This window comes from Microchirus variegatus, assembly GCF_963457635.1.
Source record: "Microchirus variegatus genome assembly, chromosome: 19".
Taxonomy (NCBI): domain Eukaryota; kingdom Metazoa; phylum Chordata; class Actinopteri; order Pleuronectiformes; family Soleidae; genus Microchirus; species Microchirus variegatus.
Genome location: NC_139820.1, coordinates 11,334,735 through 11,354,429, shown reverse-complemented (window position 1 = coordinate 11,354,429; position 19,695 = coordinate 11,334,735). Strand labels below are relative to the sequence as shown.

Genomic DNA, 19,695 nt, shown 5'->3' with positions numbered 1-19,695 from the left:
ATACATCCATGCTGCTTTCTTCATGTACTTGCACTCCATGAAAATAAGAACAGTTTGGGGGGGAAAAAAAACATTTAACAAAAAAAAGTAACAAAACCAATGCATCTGCTCCAACTGAACGGATGAATCATTGTTGTGCAGTAATGTAGATTCACATAAAGAAACATTAGCTTCAGATATTAAATAATGAAAGGATAAATCTTAATTGTGAAAATAAAATAAAAAACATTGTGAAAACTCAAGATTTTTTCAGGCGACTCATCATTGGTTTTCCTCACAATGGGAACACGGTTTGCATGTTTGTGTTAAAAATCTAGCCAGTGGATTTATAAACTGTGCCCCTTGGTGGCTATGCAATATATTCTTCATTAATTGACTTCATAGGAAAAAAAAAAACAGAAGACTTGAGCTCTTTTTATTTACGTGTTATGATTAAACACAGATTGTGAATAAACACGTACATATGAGATTTGTGTCTTTAAGTTACAAATCTAGCCAGTGCGTATAACCTGTGGAGTTGCCCCCTGGTGGCTATTTACTATACTCTCACTGCCAGGTTAGCCTCATTTAGCGAACCAGAAGACTAGGTCCACTTTTCAAATCTGATCTATGACTGGAAGTCAGAAAACTTGGCTTCTTCTACTTCTCACTTAATTTATAACATAAGTAAACATTTTCCAGAGGAGTTAATATCGCAATCACTAGTTTCAGTTCCTCTTCAATAAAACATGATGCTCAATTTTGTAAATTATAATCCCATTTTGAGGAAAATCGAGGATAGAAGTCGACACAAATCTCAAGGTTTCAGTCTATATGTTTGACCATAAAACACTAAAAAGTCTTCTGATTTTCTCAAGGACTTCAATCAGGAAGTAAGAATATATTGAAATAGTCACCAGGAGGCGACTCCTCTTGAATTTGAATGGAAGTCTGAAAAAGGAAAATGAGCTGCTACTTGTCACTCAATTTAAATCGTCAGTAAACATTTTCCTGACCAGCTAATGGCCTCGCTTGTTTCAGGTCATGTCAATTTGGTAAATTATAATCCCATTTAAAGGAAAATATAAACTGACACAAATTGATCATCTCCACTGGCTGCAAAAGGAGCTGTATTTGAATTTAAGCCTATGAGAATTACATTTTCCTGAGGAGTTAATGGTTCAATAAGGGCTGCAACGATTACTCAATTATTAATCGATTACTAAATTCACGGTTAAATCATGAAACCAGTAGCTGCAAAATAAAGGTTGGTTTTCCAACCGTGCCCATTTTCACATACAGCCTCTGCTCTCAACTGGCATCTAGTTTAAAATCTAACACAGGTCTGTGAAGTCACACTGTGCATGGCTTTAAGTCTCATAATACAGATCTTTATACAAAGTCTTGCCGAAGCAAAGCACATAAAATATTTCCAGTTTTCCTTTTTTTAAAAATACAACAACAATATAATAATAAAAATGTAAAATAATATAAAAGTGGATGCGAGCAGGAACATCCTGTCAGTCCACAGCAGGTGCAGCACTTCAGCTTGTTGTACAGTAGATTTGCCAAATCATAAAGACAAAAGGCCCAAAACAAGCTAATAATCCTGAAATCTAGACATGTTTGTGTTTTCTCTCAGTTACTGTTGAATGTGCTCTGCAGGTGTTTGATGCTGATTCTCCCTGTTCTTGGACAAAAGAGAAATTCCAATAATACTTTTTATCTCATTGTAGGGTTGTAGTTTGTTTTTTTTTGCCATTTTTTTCCAGGTTCATCTGGAGAGTTTGCTGATGACTCGGATCAGGGCGGCGTTCTCGTCCTTGAGCCTCTGGTTGTCTGATCTCAGGTCGCCCAGAACCTACAGGATCACACAGGATGGAGTCATTATTCTGTTTCTCGATAACCACCGTCTCTTTAGTCTGACACGTCTATTGATCTAGGGGTCAACACAGCTGGAAATCTGCAGATTTGATTTGGAAGATAATTTTTTCCTCCTAACATAAACCCTCCCATTTATCCCAACTTGGACCAGCACTAAGAGCAAGGATGGGCTACTGAACAGCTCATGGGACCCAGAAGCCCAAACTTCTGCGCTACAAAGTTAGGCTGTTATGCACCCTGTTGTCTTGACAGGGCCATCGGTCAAAATTGGCCATAGTTGGCAGATTAATAAATAATTGAGCAATGTTGATGGTTAAAAAATGTCAGTGTGAGTAGCAGATTTATCAGGCTACTTCTCTCTGGGTGTATCATCGCGTCACAGTGCAGTGAAGTGAATTCAGATCAGATGTGATTTTTACCTTGAGCTCGTCCTCCAGTTCCACCGCTTTCCTCTGGAGGGCCAACTTTTCCTGCGAGAACAAAAGTGTGAAAATCACGTTGGCTGCCAGAGCAAACATTTCACCTTTTGTTACTCAAGTGCAACATTATATAATTTTTTTTTCCAACATCAAGGCTTCAGGCTTGCCTAAACCTCAGGGCTATTTCAATTTTACTCATACAACATGTGTATGTAAACGCTCAAGCTCGTCCTAAATAAACCTGGTGTACCTTTTTCACAGTAGATATTTGTCGTCGTGAAAAAGTACAACAGACACAGGTTTGACCACTAGGATTCCAGTACAGATTTAAGAGAGTAAGTGTAATAAAATTTTGCAGTACTGCATTATTTGAAGGTTGAAATTCCAAAAGAAGAAGATACCCGGGTGGGAAATATTTTTAGTGTGTTCCCTAGCAATCCTAAAAACCAATAGTTTTTCCCTTTGCAGTGCTGCACAGGGCTCCCTGGTGCTCCCCATGCATCAGGCAGCTCTGCCCAGCTGTCCATGGCCTTGCTCCCTGGTTATCTGAGTGCTGGCCTGGGGCACGGGGACAGGGAGTTCTTGCAGGGAGCAAGTGCCATGCACGGGCAGGCACAGGAAGAGACGGGGAGCTCTGGGTAGCACCAGAGGGAAAACTATTGTGAGGGAATGTAAAAAGTCTGTCGACCCTCATTTGTTGTTCACAAATGGTGCATTACAGTTGTAATACTTCAGGTCGGATTTCCAACTCAGAGAGTGAAAGCAACCACACAAACCCTGACGTAAGCACTGCTACTTTACTGCTAACTGCACTTCTGTGTTCATATTATAATGTCAATTAATGGTTCATAAATGTGAAAAGTTCAAGAAAATGTTAATTTACAAGTGCAGGTAAGTTGTTGAAGCAGAGATGGATGGATTACAAATATCAATGGAGAACTGCATTTATCTTATTCTGATTAGTAGATTTTTTCTGACTTCTCAACTGGAACACTGTCAACTCTGAGGTGACTTCACTCCCAGTTCTGACTTCCAATGCAAATGGGACACACAATTAGAAAAATTACAGTAAACAGTTGATTCGGCCAGATGGAGTGAAAAAAGTTATACGTACAAATCTCTCCAGCTCCAGCATGGCTGGTCTGTCTGTGCTGCTCTCTTGGTTCTGTCAAACAGAGAAACTCATTTTAAGTGACTACAACACATACTGAACACATGGAGTAAAATTAATACCGAAGATCCAACACATTCGAAACAGGTCAGCAATACTGAAGAAGTATGACTAAAGCAATTAACTGATTATTAATATACCAGTTTGAAACTTGATTAAAAAGTTTAAAATCAGTTGGTTAATCAGTTGATTATTTTCTCAATTAATGGATGGTCAAGTGTAGGACTAAACTTTGAATTAGCATGATTATGCATATTGAATGCATACAAAAGCATTGAAATCAATGAAGTGTCCAAAGAAGAATAGCTGAGCAAACTTGTGTGAGAGGGTTTTGGGGGCGTGGTCATTTTACCACAGGTTTCTGGACTTTTTTTATTATTTTTTTATTAATGATTACTCAGAAATCCACAGGGGGGCAATAGAGGAGCGTTAACCAGAGCCTCAGTAATGAGGTTCTACCTCATTAGGACCAGGTTTTGGTCTAAATGAGGACTACTGGTCCTCACATGATCAATGTTAATGACAGAAGTGGTAAAGGCACACGCAGTCCCTTAAACCCATTTTTTTAGGTTAAAACTAGTGTATTGCTGAGCGCATGCTCCCGTTTATTCAATCGGTAGAAAACCTGCTCTGGATCTGTACAACATAGTATTTCTGTGCAAGAAGAACCCCAAAAAAACATTGTCTCGCGACTCCAGTTGTGCAGCCGTGTGGAAGCGGGCTGCGGAGCTGTGAACCAGAGCATATCGCGTCCATTCAGCCCAGAAACAGTGAATACTATTTTCTGAGTGGCTGACTGGTCGTTAATTCAAGACAGCTGTTTGAATGAACTAAGCAGAGTAAACTGCCTTATCGATTCATAGATTACTAATTCATGAGCGGTGACTTATCACTTATCAGCATGAGAAATGTGTGGCGTGTGAGTCGAACTGATTGAAATGTGTGTGTGCTGAAGTGAAGGAGAGTAAAATGACAGAGTAAAACCTCTGTCATTTTACTCTGCTTCACTTCAGCACTGTAAAGACACATCTAGGTGTTTTCTTGTTTGGCACCATCTGTACCATTTGAGACTTCTGAGGTACCAGATTATTAAAACCCATTTAATTTTATTTATAATATAAATTAAATTAAATGGGTTTTAATATGTCATTAAAACATATTATTATGACCAATAATGTCATTATTGGTCTAAAAAGAACACGTTTAAAAAAAATAAAAAACACTCGCTGTAAAAAAATGCTCCTTGTGCGGAGCGTAATGACAACTATGTGTCTCTGCAGCACGTTCAGTTACGCAGCACCATAGCTCTGGCTTACCTTGATCAATTTGGGTGATGGACAGCTCGTTTTAAACCTCTAAACCGGTAGAATCAGGCCCTGGTTTCCAAGTGAATGTGAATCACTTCATTAGCATGTCAAAAGTACATACATGCGTATGATGCATTTGTGTGGACATTCGCCTCTCTAATGCAATCTAATGTCGCTCTGGAATGATCAATCAGACCGGGATTTGTTGCCAAAGCATGCTGGGAAGTGTACTTCTTCATGAAAAGTGGTTTTGTTCCAGTGGAAATAACTTGTTTTGATATCCACGTTTGATCCATCTGTGTTTTAACTGCTTCTCGAACATAAGAATGGTTTATATGAGCTTTTTGCCGAGTTTCTGACCTTTCCGTGGGTATGCAGCATGTCTGTGTTTATTAAAGTTAGATATGGTTTTATGACGTTTTTGTCACTGCGTGTGATGCTGCCCCCGGTAGTGTAAACAGATTTAGGTCCCCACACACACAAAAGCTCTTTTAATGTTAAAGGTCAGAGATCGCAGCAAACCTGACGAACCTGTCGGAGTCTCTCCAGCTCCACTTTGTTTTGGCTGAGCAGCAGCTCCATTTCCTGCACCTTCTCCTTGAGAGCCAGATTATCCTGCAGTACCTTCAAGTACAGCTGTTTAAAAAAAAAAAAATAAATAAAAAAAAAATAAAAAGAAAGAAGCAACACAGCACACAGTCATGACCAGAGTTCCTGGTCACTTTTCGATCAAGCTTGTTGAACATCATTCCTGTTTGTATGCCTCGACTCACTTTCAGCTCCCGGGTGTTTCACTAATGTGTAACATTTTGTTTAAAAAAAAAGAAAAAAGAAAAGAGAAAAGAGAAAGAACGTACCGTTCTGTAGTCAGCCGACGAGTCGCCCAGGTGACTCTCACTGCAGAAACATGCGAAAACACGTTCAAACCTCTTGCCAACACCAGCACATTTTACATTTATATATCCGACATTTACCTTCAGGACATTTAATCTGTGAGTATCTTTATGAACATATGCAACGGGTCTTGTTTTACTTTAAAAAATATAATTAGATTGTAAAAAAAAATGTATTAGTATTATAATAATTATCATGCAAATACTGTACTTAAAAGGTGGACAAACTCTGCTAATTAAAAGTAAGAATATAATTAATAGTCACTAGGAGTTCTAGATTTAGAACGACTGATAGTCGCAATCAGTAGTTTCAGCTCTTCTTTAATAGAACATGATGTCAGTTTTGTAAATCATGTACCCATTTAGAGAAAATAGATGATAAACTGTGGCACATATGAGTGAACACTAGTGTGATTGATAGCTGGTATTGTCAAATAGAAGTCTGGTTGCAAGTGAAGTCTGTAAATGTGTCGTCCCGGCACTATGAACACAAAACTATGAACACTATGAACTACGAACACATTGAACAGATTGAGGCATTTTTAAGACTTGAATCTCAAAATAATCAAGATCACTGAAATTGTGAAATTGAAGATAGTTACACATGAATCAGAAAAGTGAGACTCACCCAGATGTGCTAATACTGAGTGTTTCTTCCAGATGACCGTCCTCATCTTCATTCTAGAAAAAGATATAGCAATATTTTGGTAATTACTCAGACGTCCACAAGGGGTGACAAATGTAAAGGTAATTAAAAGGATGGCAAAAAATCTGCTTATGAAATTGTTAAAATTAACTCCAGGCTGTTTTTGTTTGGCCGTTATTACTCTGTGATTGTTTCTTACTTCTCCTGGCTGAACGATACCAGTGGAGCGTCTCTCCTTCCTGCCTCTCCTCCTGTCCTTCACTGCCAGACGCCTCTCTGCATCCTGCTCCGTCTGCTTCACCAGGTCCGTCTCTGTGAATACATGCAGGTCGACAGAAAACACACCTGAGTTTGGTGTACTTTTGCTGATGACTCAAGAATGTCTATATCTCAACATACATTCTTTGTGTTTGATGGTTTCAGTGAAACCAGAACTCAAAAATATGGTTCATCATTTCAACTAAATTCAACTTTGAGAGATGCAGGAACCCGTTTTATCTTTGAGATGCCAATCACAACACAGTGTATTCTGGGGGTGAGATTTTAGCCTGAAACAGTGCGACTGACGAGAGCTTCAGTTGTTGCTCATTTACAGCAACTAGGAGGTTTTTGATCATAATAACAAGTTAATGTATGTAAGTAGACCTCCATAACTCACATATATGTGCTATAGGACCACACTATGTGTCTGCAAACACGTTTTACAAAGATCTACTCGGATCCGCTACACTTCATTGCAACTGTACTCGATCCTCGTCATAAAGATCATTATTTGGATGTGGGGATAAAGCTATGTGTAGAGAAATTATCCAGTCTGTGTTGGATACCAAGAGATCGTTTGGTATGAGCAGATAATATTGCTGGAAACACTTCAGAATTCATCCTGCTGCTTTTGTCAGCAGTTCCATCATCAACAAATACAAAGGAACCAGTTCCATTGGCAGCCATAAATGTCCACACCATGACACTACCACCACGCTTCACTGATGAGGTAGTGTGTTCTGGATGGGAATTTCACACATTTTTTGAGTCTATTGTCGAGATCCAGGTGTCAAATTTTTTGTCGACTTTTTTTTTTTTTTTTTTTTTTACAGCAGCAGCAACAGCAGCCATGCGGGGGTGGAAATTATTATACACTGTACTACTTCATTTTAGGCTCAAAAAGCTGGCTGTAATGTCCATTATTGACCATCAGAACAGCAGTAATATATATGAGGGAAAAAAAAAGAGAAAAAAAAGCAGACTCTCCGCTGGAACTTGTGTGTCGCCACTCGCCAGACGGCTCAGGTTTTTGAACCTGCGCTCATTAGGTGTCCACCAGAGTGAAGTACAGTGATCTTGACTGGGTGAGATGCTGTCTTCATTTGTGTAGCTCTTGTGTTATGTCCCCCACCCCCCTCCTAAACCTAAGCGCAACATCGAGAGAACGAGCCGGTGACGCGCGCACCTTCATCTGAGTGCGCAGGGAGCCTGGACAGCAGGATCACCTTTTCGTGCACAGCTTCCACAACCTCCGTGGTTGTGAACTTTACGCGTTTGTGACACTTGGACTTTTTTTACCTGCAATTTTTTTGTCGAGGTGCGCACGTGTCGATTGTCGATCGATTCGTCGACAAAAAAGTCCCATCCCTATTTTGGATCATGAGCAGTTCCTTTCCTTCTCCACACTCTTCTCTTCCCATCACTGTGGTACAAGTTGATCTTGGTCTCATCTGTCCATAGAATGTTCTTCCAGAATTGTAACTGCTTTTTTAGGTGTTGTTCGGCAAATTCTAATCTCGTCTTCCTGTTTTTGAGGCTCACCAATGGTTTACGTCTTGTGGTGAACCCTCTGTATTCACTCTGGTGAAGTCTTCTTTTGATTGTTGACTTTGAAACACATACACCTACTAGGGCTGGGCGATATACCGGTATTAAGAATTATACTGGTATATTTTTGAAAGCAATATGTAATTGAGACAATTAGGGATGCACCGATTGATCGGCCAGTGACCGGAACAGGCCGATTTTCACGTGAGCGGCCTCAATCGGCACCTGGACAAGAGGACGCTCGCCGGTTACATGCGGGCGCAGCGTGCTTCTTCCGTGGTTTAGAAAAATCTGTGGTGTATTAAAATAAAGTGTATATAGAGTAAATAAACAAGCAACACGCACTGGGGGAGACCCTGGCCGGGTGAGTGTTTGTGAGGAGATGCACAGGTGGTGCCACGAATGAGCGGTCCCCGGAACATTTCCCCAGACAAATGTTCCTTCTCCTCACAATGACAGCATTTCAGTCACATTATGTCAATTTCCGCGATATTCCACGTTTAACATTAGATTCCGTTTTTATTGGCCAATTCCGCGATTCCGTCCACAATTCTGTTAACGCGGAAATCATAGGGCCCTACTGTTGTGAAGGGGCTGTTCTTCACCAGGGAAATAATTCTTCCATCGCCAACAACAATGGTTTTCCGTGGTCTTCCAGGTCTTTTGGTGTTGCTGAGCTCACGGGTGCATTCTTTCTTTTTAAGAATGTTCCAAACAGTTAATTTGGCCACACCTAATGTTTTTGCTATTTTTCTGATGGGTTTGTTTTTTTTTTTCAAATTATGTCGATGTCCCAATATTTATGGCCCCGACTGTACATCAAGCAATGCAGGGCACATGAAAGAGTCTGTGGTGTCATAACAAACAAGGGAGACATTTACCTAAATATCATTTACCTTAACTTCTTTCTTGCACAAAATTCAAGCACTCACAATGACCCATGTCTAGCACGTGTAGTGGGTAGTGAATTTTGAAAATCAACGACCCCTTGCCGCAGTTTGTACTTTTTTTACATTTGTTATTAAAAAAAAGAAAATCCTCACTCACCCCTTTCAGCAGGTGTGATGGTGACAATGGGACTGACAGGCTGGACGGTGCGAGCTGGAGGATCTACAGCTTTTGCCACAACCTTCTCTGCTTCTTTCAGGTCTGTCAGAGTCACACCCTGCCCACACAAACACAGCATATTTAAAACCACTGGCAGCCCTCATGTTGCAATCTGACCTCAAGAGTTACTAGAGTTACACAACAGTTACTGCAGTTAAAGTGTACCTTTGTTAGATGTACACATTAATGGAGTAGCTCAGTGGTTAAGACCAGTACTCCCATGTGCAGGAGACATCATGGTCACGAGTCCAACTCCACCCCTAGCTGGTTGTACTCAATTCAAAGTCGCTTTGGATAAAAGCATCTGCTAAATGATATGTAATGTAATGCTCACAGTAGCACCTGACAGTTGTGCACTGAGGATGTGAGTTCTTAGATGTGTGATGCAGAATAATGCCTCACCAGGTGACTGAAGGATTTCACAAATTTGTTGTAGAATAGACAGACAGAAAACTAACAAAAGTTTGTTTGACATAAAGATGGATTCACTTGAAACGCTTTCGTACACAGAAGGCATGAACGGGTACAATATTGTATACGGTTGGTTCATTTATTGGTACTTGAAGGAGCCTGGGAGTAAAAGTGACTTGCTGAGTCAAGGTCCGTGTTTGTTGACAGGGCCGGGCCGAGCTCCCCCTTCAGCACAAACAAACACACTCATTTGTCTTTCAACGCTTGTACCAAGAACCCTCAAGGACATAATCCCATGTTTATTTGCTACCCATATCCTGAGGACTGATCATTATGTCAGAGGTGTCTTCATTCCCTACATTCTCGACTGTTTTCTTTACAGTGGGATATAATTAAGGCTATATATACACCTTTCTTGCAGTTTTACACTTTTCTTTTGTAATCTTAAATTGCTCCTAATAAGCAAATGGCACTCTAAAATGTAAGATAAACCCACCAGGTTTTGAAACTCATCGTTATTTAATTCTCATATTATTATGATAAAAGTATAACCAATTAAAATATTCAAACCAAACAAATTAATTGGCCAAGCTACCCATCTGCCTTGCCGATCTCTGTCAGCGCGCATCTCTGACAGAACAGTGTTACCAATGTGGCGTCTTTGTTGCTAAAACTTTTTGTGGTGTTTGGAGACTCTCACGTGAAAGCACTTATCACTCTGCAGTTACTGTGCTCAACAAACAGCGTGTGTTGCCAGGAACACCTCCCAAAGTAACACAGTAACCGCCACAGTCCCAGCCTACAGTCAGAGCAGAGTGGACAACTCTGTGTCCAGGCTGCTAATTAATGGCGCATGCGCATGGCCGCCACCGTTCCGCCCTGGACGGTGGGAATTTGAGGGAAGTGGAGGTGTTCATGTTCAAATTTTACCAAGTGCTGTGAGACATGCAAGAAAGGTAAGTATAGCTTAAAGTTTGGATGATTACATAAGTCAACATGGCAGATGCTGCTTTACAAACCGTTTTCATAAAAAATTATGGAATTCCATTTCCAATCCCTTGTTTTTCTTTTAGAATGTGAAAGTAAAAGTGAAACGAAGCTAGTTTTGATAAAATATTAACAAAATCTATCACTCAGTTTTCAATTTATTATGTTATTGATTAATCAACTTTGGTCCATAAAATTTTGAAAAACTTTCCCTTAAATGACAATGTCCCCAAATACCTTATTTTGTCCACACAAAAAAAAAATCACTGAATTTGAATGATTTCTTTGTTACATAGGGCAAAGAAACAAGAAAATATTCACATTCAAGAATAAAAAAACACTCAAAATAGTTGAAGGTTAATTTAGTGATAGAGATTATCAATTCATCGTTGTAACTCTACTTGTAAGACGTACCTGGGTGGAACGGCGAGACTGTCTCATCAGCCGAGAGCGAGCTTTCCTCTGAGATTCAGACTCTTCATCTCTGACTGGAGCTTGGAACCTAAACTCAGAAACAACCAAAAATGACACATTAATATTACTATGACATTTTTTTTAAATGTCAGGAGTATCATTAAACTATGACTGTGCAGTTTCAGCTGTTTTTCAGTTGACAGGGTGTTAGTTTAGTGAATTATGTCATGATTTGGAGGAAAATGGACAATAGATCACGACACATAAAATTACAAAAAATTATATACTACCCGTAAGTGCGTTGTTTAAGTTTATAATTGCTTAAAAAGAAAAAGTTGTCTCATAATATGGGCAGAGCCAACAACTCCAACGAAGAAGCACAACATCTACCTGGTATGCGAAGATCACCATAGTTCCCTAATGTGCTCAAGAAAGGGAGGAGTCCCACCATTATATGTCACCATTTCTTACACCCTGAACCTTCAATTTTCAACAGCATGATATACTGCATGAGAAGTGGCAAACAGTTGTGATCAATAATAAGAATCAGAAGACCTTTCAGATTCATTTGTGGTGCATCCATTATCTCAAGATAGCAGCAGCAAGTATCTAGTTTGTCAACTGCATGTGTGTTTACAGAATGCATCTTGAAGCGGCTCCTCTAATCTCAACTTAAAACTAAAATCTTATCTTGTTTCCTGAGGAAGTATTTTATTTTTGCTCTTTTATCCAAGAAATTGTATTATTTTTATTCAATTTAATGTTTTCTCTTCTTTGTTTAAAACCCCTTGGATGTGTTCTGAATTAGCACTGGCGCGAGTGCTCTCTTATGTCATATTTTTATCTGCTTTGTCTATAAATATGTTGTACCATGTTGTTTGTTTTGTAAATAGATGCGAAACTGGACTGAAAAGTTCCCATCTTGCTACACAACAAAAGATCTACCTCAGGGTGTAAATAAAGTAACTTGACCCTGGACCTGGTGTTGAACGGGAGTATTTTCTTTTTCATACTTGCGCCTGTCAGCGTTGGGGTTGTTAGGACTCTCAGCATTGGCGTCCCTCGTCTGAGGAGTGGGTTGGACTCTTGCCGTGCGGTTTGCCTTATCCTGCTCCTTCTCCTCCTCATCTTTCTCCTCTGGTGTCTGAACCACAGAACAACAGCAGTGTCAAGTGTCATTTAGCTATCAACAAATTTTATGTTGCTGAGAAACATAATTAATATATGTTTTTTTACATGTTTTAATGCAACTTGGGAGTATTCACATCTGAATTTAACACTTTTTCCAAAGGGAATGTCCTTGAGTTTACACTGAACTAAAAATGGAATGTGTTCTTTAATAGAAGAGTTATCAGAGCATTTTTATGGTGCTACTGATGAATTTTTTTGCAGTCATTGTACAGTATTAGAGGTAGACTGACTTGACTTTAGCAGACTGTGCTCAGTGACTATTACCTTGTCAGCTGGACTCACTGTAGATGTGGTCACACTCTCAGTGTCTGGACTAGACACGATAGAGCTTTCTGGGAAAGGGGAACCAAAATATTCAGGCATCAGCACAATGTGTTGTATTAACAGAGAAATTGTCAAGCTGCAGACAAATGTAGTAATTGTTATTTTTACCGGGACTGCTGTCTTTCTCTTCGCTCAGCTCCAGGTCTCCAGAGACGCCCCTCTCTTTAGACTGGTCCTGCACGTTCATCTTGTCTTTACTGCTCATCCTGCACACCGAGCTCCTGGAACCATTGAACAGAACAGATGTTGACCTCAAACGGTAGCGCTACGCCAATTCTGGGATTTGACAAATAAAATCTAGCATTTCTTTTTGTTTAAGTTTGAGGCTATACGTTGTTTCTAAAGCACACATTTCATATAGTTGACGGTCATAGTGCCCGTTACTAACCAACTGGGCTTCACTATGGTAATGTTAAAAGTCCAGTGTGTAAGAATTAGTGACATCTAGAAAGACTGCAGACTCCTCCCTCACTTTACCAAATGATTGAGTATAAGAAATTATCAAGAAGCTGAGCTTGGAGTTAGAGCTAGGAATTGTGACTTGATCACTCAGGGCAAAGGAAAATACCAGGATTGAACAGAGTTAATTTTCAGTAAAAATTAGTAAAATTAAGGTGTTCTTGCTGTTCATGGGACAGATCAATATACATAAATATTCTCATAAATATTGGGTCATCAACACAATTATCTTCGTTGTGGCTCTATACACCACTACAATAGATTTGAAATTAAACAAACTTGTTTTGAGGGCATTTACATCCAAATCAAGTCAATGGTGTAAGAATTACAACACTTTCTATATGTGCCTCCCACTTTTTGGGAGACCAAAAGTAATGGGACGAACTGAACAATCATAAACTTTCATTGTTTAATGCTTGGTTGCAAATCTTTTGCAGTCAATTACAGCCTGAAGTCTGGAAGGCATAGACATCACCAGACACTGGGTTTCATCCCTGGTGATGCTCTGCCAGGCCTGTATTGCAGCAGTCTTCAGTTCCTGCTTGTTCTTGGGGCATTTTCCCTTCAGTTTGGTCTTTAGCAAGTGAAATTCATGCTCAATCGGATTGATTGACTTAGCCATTGCATAACATTCCTCTTATTTGCCATAAAAGACTCTTTGGTTGCTTTTGCAGTTTGCTTTGGGTCATGTCCATCAGCACTGTGAAGCGCCGTCCAATGAGTTCTGAAGCATTTGGCTGAATATGAGCAGATAATATTGCTCGAAAACACTTCAGAATTCAGCCTGCTGCTTTTTTCAGCAGTTACATCATCAATAAATAGTATTTATTAAGTATTATTATTAAATACAAGGGAACCAGTTCCATTGGCAGTCATCATGAGCAGTTCCTGTCCTTCTCTACACTCTTCTCTTCACATCACTGTGGTACAAGTTGATCTTGGTCTCATCTGTCCAGTGGATGTTCTTCCAGAATTGTAATTTTTTAGGCTTTTACTTCACCAGGGAAAGAATTCTTCTGTTGTCCACCACAGTGGTTTTCCGTGGTCTTCCCGGTCTTTTGGTGCTGCTGAGCTCACCGGTGCATTGTTTCTTTTTAAGAATGTTCCAAACAGTTGATTTGGCCACACCTAATGTTTTTGCAATTTCTCTGATGGAGTTGTTTTGACTTTTCAGCCTAATGATGGCTTGCTTCACTGACAGTGACAGCTTCTTGGATCTCATATAGAAAGTTAACAGCAACAGATTCCAAATGCAAATGTCACTCCTGGAATCAACTCCAGAACTTTGACCTGCTTAATTGAAGATGACATAATGAGGGAATAGCCTCAAATTAAAGCTGAAAGTGTCCAGTTAAAGCACATCTTGTTTGTTTCATTTCAAATCCATTGTAGTGGTGTGCCAATGGGAATTGTGTTGATGATGACTGTAGATGCTTATTAAATGGAAAGAATATACAACATTTAAGATAATTTACAGGTAGCCACTGACCTCCGCTTTCTGTTTTGTGCATTTGCAGTGGATGGTTGTTGGTTTTGCCTGTCAAGATTGGATTGTTCCTTCCGCCACTGAATGAGGAAGAGACACAGCAGTCAGTGACTAAGACAGTCGCACTTCAAAATTACAAACCATGATTGCATTTGATAAAGTAAATATAAACACTTCCTCACATTTGCTTGTTTCTGTGAAAGTTCCTCCAGAAGTTCCTCGACACTTTCATCAGCAACATCAAATGGCGTCTGACCCTGTGACAGAGGACACAACATGTCAACAAAAACAGCTACCATGTAAAACATCAAAGTGACTGTCAGGATTATAAAAATCACATGACAACAGAAATCATATATTATTTTTGGTCCTCACCGCATTGCTACGGGATTCCATATTGCACAGGTGTTCAGCCAGAATGCGACAGGCCTCCCCCTGCCCCCAGTGTGCTGCTGCATGGAGAGGTGTCCAGCCATCAAAGTCCACAGCTGACACTTCCAGGCCACACTGACACAGTATTCTGACACAACACAAGAGCAGAACCAGCTAAATGTTATCATCTGGATAATAAATCCTGAACAAATAAACAAAAAGCAGGCCACAGGTATAGAAAAACAAGTCAGGGGTGTTTACTTTAGGGCCTCTAAGTAGCCTTTGGCTGCAGCCACATGCAGTGGGGTGGCCCCGGTCTTGGGGTGTCGAACATCAGCAGGTGGACCATCAGTTACCCAATTGCGGGCGTCTTTCATGATTTGTTCCTCCTCCATCCGCTTAGCTGCCTCCAAGTCCACTCCTGGACATGAACAGAAATGTCAAAGACATGCGTTCCTAGTTTTTATGCATCCAGAGTGTGAGAACACGCATTCAAAATGCATTCCATTTAACTTCTCCCTTAGGTTGTTCATTGTTAACACGACTAAATTGAAGTAAACCAAATAAAACACCCATGGCACTTTTCCATGACACCGTTGTTGCACTACTCTGCTCAAAGCAACCCTGTGAAGTCCCGTGAGACAAACTATGTTTTGTAAACGGTGGGCTATACAAATAAAGATTGATTGATTGATTGATTGATTGACAGATAGCAACAGATTTTTTTGCTTTTCCATTCAGGATAGCACCTGGTACCTGGTGCTTTTTGTTGGTACCTGCATAATGTGTATGCATGTTTGAGGCATATTAAAACTGAAATAAAAATACCTATACAAGGAGTTACGTCTCCTTCTATTAGTTTGTCCACCTGTTATTGACAATAATGCATGCAAATATAGATATTTAGATGGTTTGAACCTATGTTTTTTAATATTCAAACGTCTTTTCTGAGCAATTTTGACAGCCCTAATACATACTCTACCACTGATAATACAACTACAAACAGGCCCACCAGGGTGCTGCAAACTCCTTCTATATATTTAACACAAAATTACACAAACAGTGTAGCAAAGATTTAGATTATGAAACGATAACAACCAGGGCTGTGTGGTCGTCAGTGAGTGCCACTCACCCTGTTTCTGAGTGTAATGCTGAAGAAGAGACTCCGTTGTTTCATCCAGAGCAATGTCAAGAGGAACATCACCGTCACAGTTCACAGCAGACAGGGAAGCACCTTGCTGCAAAAGGAAACTGACAAAACAAAGTTGGAGGATGAGAATCATTTTAACCGTAGATACAGGCCAAACAAAACTGAAATGCTGAAATATACAATCGTCTAAAGTGAAAACAAACAGTATTATGTACTTTAAAAAATTGCCAAAAAGTACATAAATGTGTTAATCTTTTGAGTTGTTTGTGTTTTGTGTAGCAGGCCAGCACACTTATGCTTTAGCCGACTTGCTATCCTGCCAACAACTACAACAATGTTAGCATTGTTGAATGGACAAATACTCTAGCAGCCACGCTGCACTCTGACGTCCTCACAGTGGTACAGAGTGTATTATTACACAGCAATAGGGCTATTATATACTGCTCAATGTAGAGACGACTTATTCTACACACTCTGCAATCTCAGGGTAGCCACAGGAGGCAGCAACATGCAGTGGTGTCCATCCCTCACTGTCAACCTGGTTCACATTCGCACCATGCTCCAAGAGGAATGTCACTATCTCCATGCTGCCGTCTATGCAGGCCTGCGGACAAGAAATTAAGAACACGGTTGAAAATGTGTCTTGTTTTGCCAAATGATAAAAATGTTAAGAGGGAGAAAGTGCCACACCTGGTGTAGAGCTGTGATTCCATCTGCGTTAGAGCAATTGATAATGTCTCCCACATCTTCACCATTGGTCTTATTGGATTCTTTGGCCTCTTCCAGCATCACATGGGCCTCCTCTGTGTCCCCACTAGCACAGGCAGCCAGGAACTCTGCAGCCCTGTCAAACCTCACACATTTCCTGGAGACAGAGGACACAGGCTAATAAATATTTTCATGGAGGGAATTTACTCAACAAAAATACTTGTGGTCTTACAAAATAGTGACAAAACCAAAGAGGAAGGAGAGGGAGCAACACTGTAGAGGAAAACAAATACAGCAAGAACAAAATGTAGGATAATCCAATGCAATACTTCCTATTCGAGGTTGACTGATTAAACAAAAAAATATTGGTCAATTACTCAGGCCAACATTTGAGATTTTTTCATCCAAAAAGTTTATTATTTTTATGTTTTAGATTACCATTTAATGGATTTATTTTTTTATTGAAAACACTGTATATAATTGCATTGCTGTACAGACATAAATTGCAGAAATACACCATCAGTGTTATTCCATAACTTGTTACTGAAGTTAAGCAATGTTTTCTATTATTTGTTATCATTAAACAGTGATATTTTATCAGAGGGAGGGAGAAAAAAAAGAAAATCAGTTAAATATATGAGGCAATGGCTTCCCCAATTTCTAAAAAATAGTATTAGCCATTGAAAAACTATTATCGGTCAACCTCTAATCCTAGGCGACCACATTTCTCCTGACCTTTACATAAACAACTGTCAAAAATAACAAAACATTAATAAATCAGCCATCCTGATATATAAAAATTGGCATCTGTCATAGAAAACCACATATTGGTGGATCACTAGTCAGGTATTGACACATGTGACAAATCACTGGATTGGATATCGGGGAATCCGATAAAATATGTATACACTCAATATGAGGTAACAAAGATATTTGTCTCCACCATCAAGTGACAAGGACCTGACCAAGGAAATAATCTGTAAATATATTCCACGCAAGTGAAGCTTTATGGTTTTTATTGTTCGTTTTTTAAATGGCCAGTTTTAGCTAGATCAGTGATGTCAGTGAAATGCCCTGGAGTGTCTAGTCTGGCACAAAGAAAGAGAAAAATTTGGAAACAACTACCGCTCAGTGGCAGGTGAGAAATATGATCTTAAAATTATAACACAATATTCCATCATAATATCGCAATAAAGATATTCATGATGATCCTTCACAAAATTCCAAAGTAAAAGTGTTTGATATGGAAGGATGTATCTCGCAATAATTTATGATGCAAAATATATCTATTAATGTCAAAATCAGAGAAATAAATCTACTAAGTCAATAATAACGTGGACAACTGTAAACAATGTTATATGTATGTAATTTAATTTTAATAATGTGATATTTACAACTGGCCGTCTTATTATTACTATTCTATTCTTATTCTATCACGTAATTAGCAGCTGGGCCTCAGCCACATGTACTGCGTTTAAAATAAGAGGAGCTTGCAGGCCATATTTTTATTATAACAAGATATTAAGTGGTAGGCCACATGTGGCCCTTGAGCCGCCAGTTTGACACCTCTGAGCAAGATGGTTAATACATCAGCACAAATGTCTTATTGAAAGATATGTTGCATAAAAGTTGTGTAACATACTGTTCTGAACTGTCAAAGAGTTTGGGTATAAATTCAAGGTTGAGACATAAGAGTCGGACATAAAAACATGGCATCTGACAAACTGCACATCGCTGAAAAATAAGGGCCGAATCAAAATTTTATCAAGATCGCAATATGACCTGCTGCAATTTTCTAATCGCAGGAGGCAAAATATTTCTTACAGCCAAAATGTGTGTCAAATTACCATTTTAGATTAAATTTACTGACCACTTTATTAGGTAAAACCTATTAGTTGTATTCAAACTCCAATTTTGCCTTTAGGACTGCTTTAATTCTCAATGGAACTGATTCTACAAAGTTATAGAAACTATAATTAACTACTATTAATACTTGTCAGTAGTAGATAATTCACAATGTGTATGTAGTAATGTGAATTACAGTCATTTGTAATGACAAACTGTACATGTGAATGAAAGTACTTTGTCCTAAAAAGCATTGTTTATTTTATTTTAATTATTTGACGTGACAATTGTGGACAGGAAGGATGTCAATGAGGATATGTGACAGTTTCACTGTGACCAAGAAGAAATGAATTATATCGGTCATACATGAACAGACGAGCTATTGAATGGTTCACAAACATGCCAGAATCACCCATGAGCAAAAAAAAGCTTTCATGGTTTGATATGTATCGTGATATCGACTGATTTGAAAATAATCGAGAATCGTTCGAATCGTTCAGCCCGCAGTAACAAGTGACGTTATCAGTAACTGAAGAGCTTGTTTTCTGTTATTTTGTCCAAAGCCCACGGACAACATTCCTCCTTTAGCAGCACCTTGACGTGGTATAGCTAAGCTAACTAGCTGTTAGCCTAGCCCTTCCTATTAAAACAATTGCACAGGAGACGGTTTCCTTTACCGTCGTTTGAGGAGGGGGCTGACTTCATCCGAGACCGCAGACACTGCCTGCTCCCTCGGTGGCTCGACCAGCTCCCCTTCACAGTCTTCGGCATCGCCCGGCCACCTCCGCCGGGGCACGGCAGACGCTTTGTCCGTGCAGGAGCCGGCCCAGCGCTTCAGCTGCTCCCGCCGCTTGGTCCTCGCCGAGTCCCCCATTTAATTATCCGAGGAGGACTGTGTTTATAAAAATAAAACATACACTGGAAGGGGAAGACACACCCTCCATGTGTGTACTTTCACTTCCTGGTTCTTTGCTCTGGATGTGGAGGAGGAGGAGGAAGCGCGGGAGCGCGCACAGCCTACTGAACAGCAGCTGTTTGACGTCAGCGCCACTCTTTTGTAGTAGGCCACTGACCGGAAGCACTGAAATAGCTTCGTACTCCACTTCCTGTCTTTGTGCTTCTCTCAAACTCGA

At 39.7% G+C, this 19,695-nt stretch overlaps 1 protein-coding gene across 1 annotated transcript; it reads right to left on the bottom strand.

Moving 5' to 3' along the window:
* Nucleotides 1-1,719: 1,719 nt before the first annotated feature.
* On the bottom strand, nt 1,720-19,436 carry ppp1r12c (protein phosphatase 1, regulatory subunit 12C; the record flags this gene model as incomplete). The annotated part of the gene is made up of 20 exons (XM_083906442.1): nt 1,720-1,840; nt 2,283-2,333; nt 3,397-3,447; nt 5,292-5,396; nt 5,618-5,657; nt 6,282-6,334; nt 6,499-6,611; nt 9,156-9,273; nt 11,028-11,115; nt 12,041-12,171; nt 12,483-12,550; nt 12,651-12,763; nt 14,491-14,567; nt 14,670-14,744; nt 14,863-15,007; nt 15,121-15,280; nt 15,992-16,110; nt 16,483-16,613; nt 16,700-16,874; nt 19,240-19,436. The coding sequence occupies 20 exons, from the start codon at nt 19,434-19,436 to the stop codon at nt 1,754-1,756; spliced, it is 2,097 nt and encodes a 698-aa protein (XP_083762568.1). The 3' UTR covers nt 1,720-1,753.
* Nucleotides 19,437-19,695: the final 259 nt, after the last annotated feature.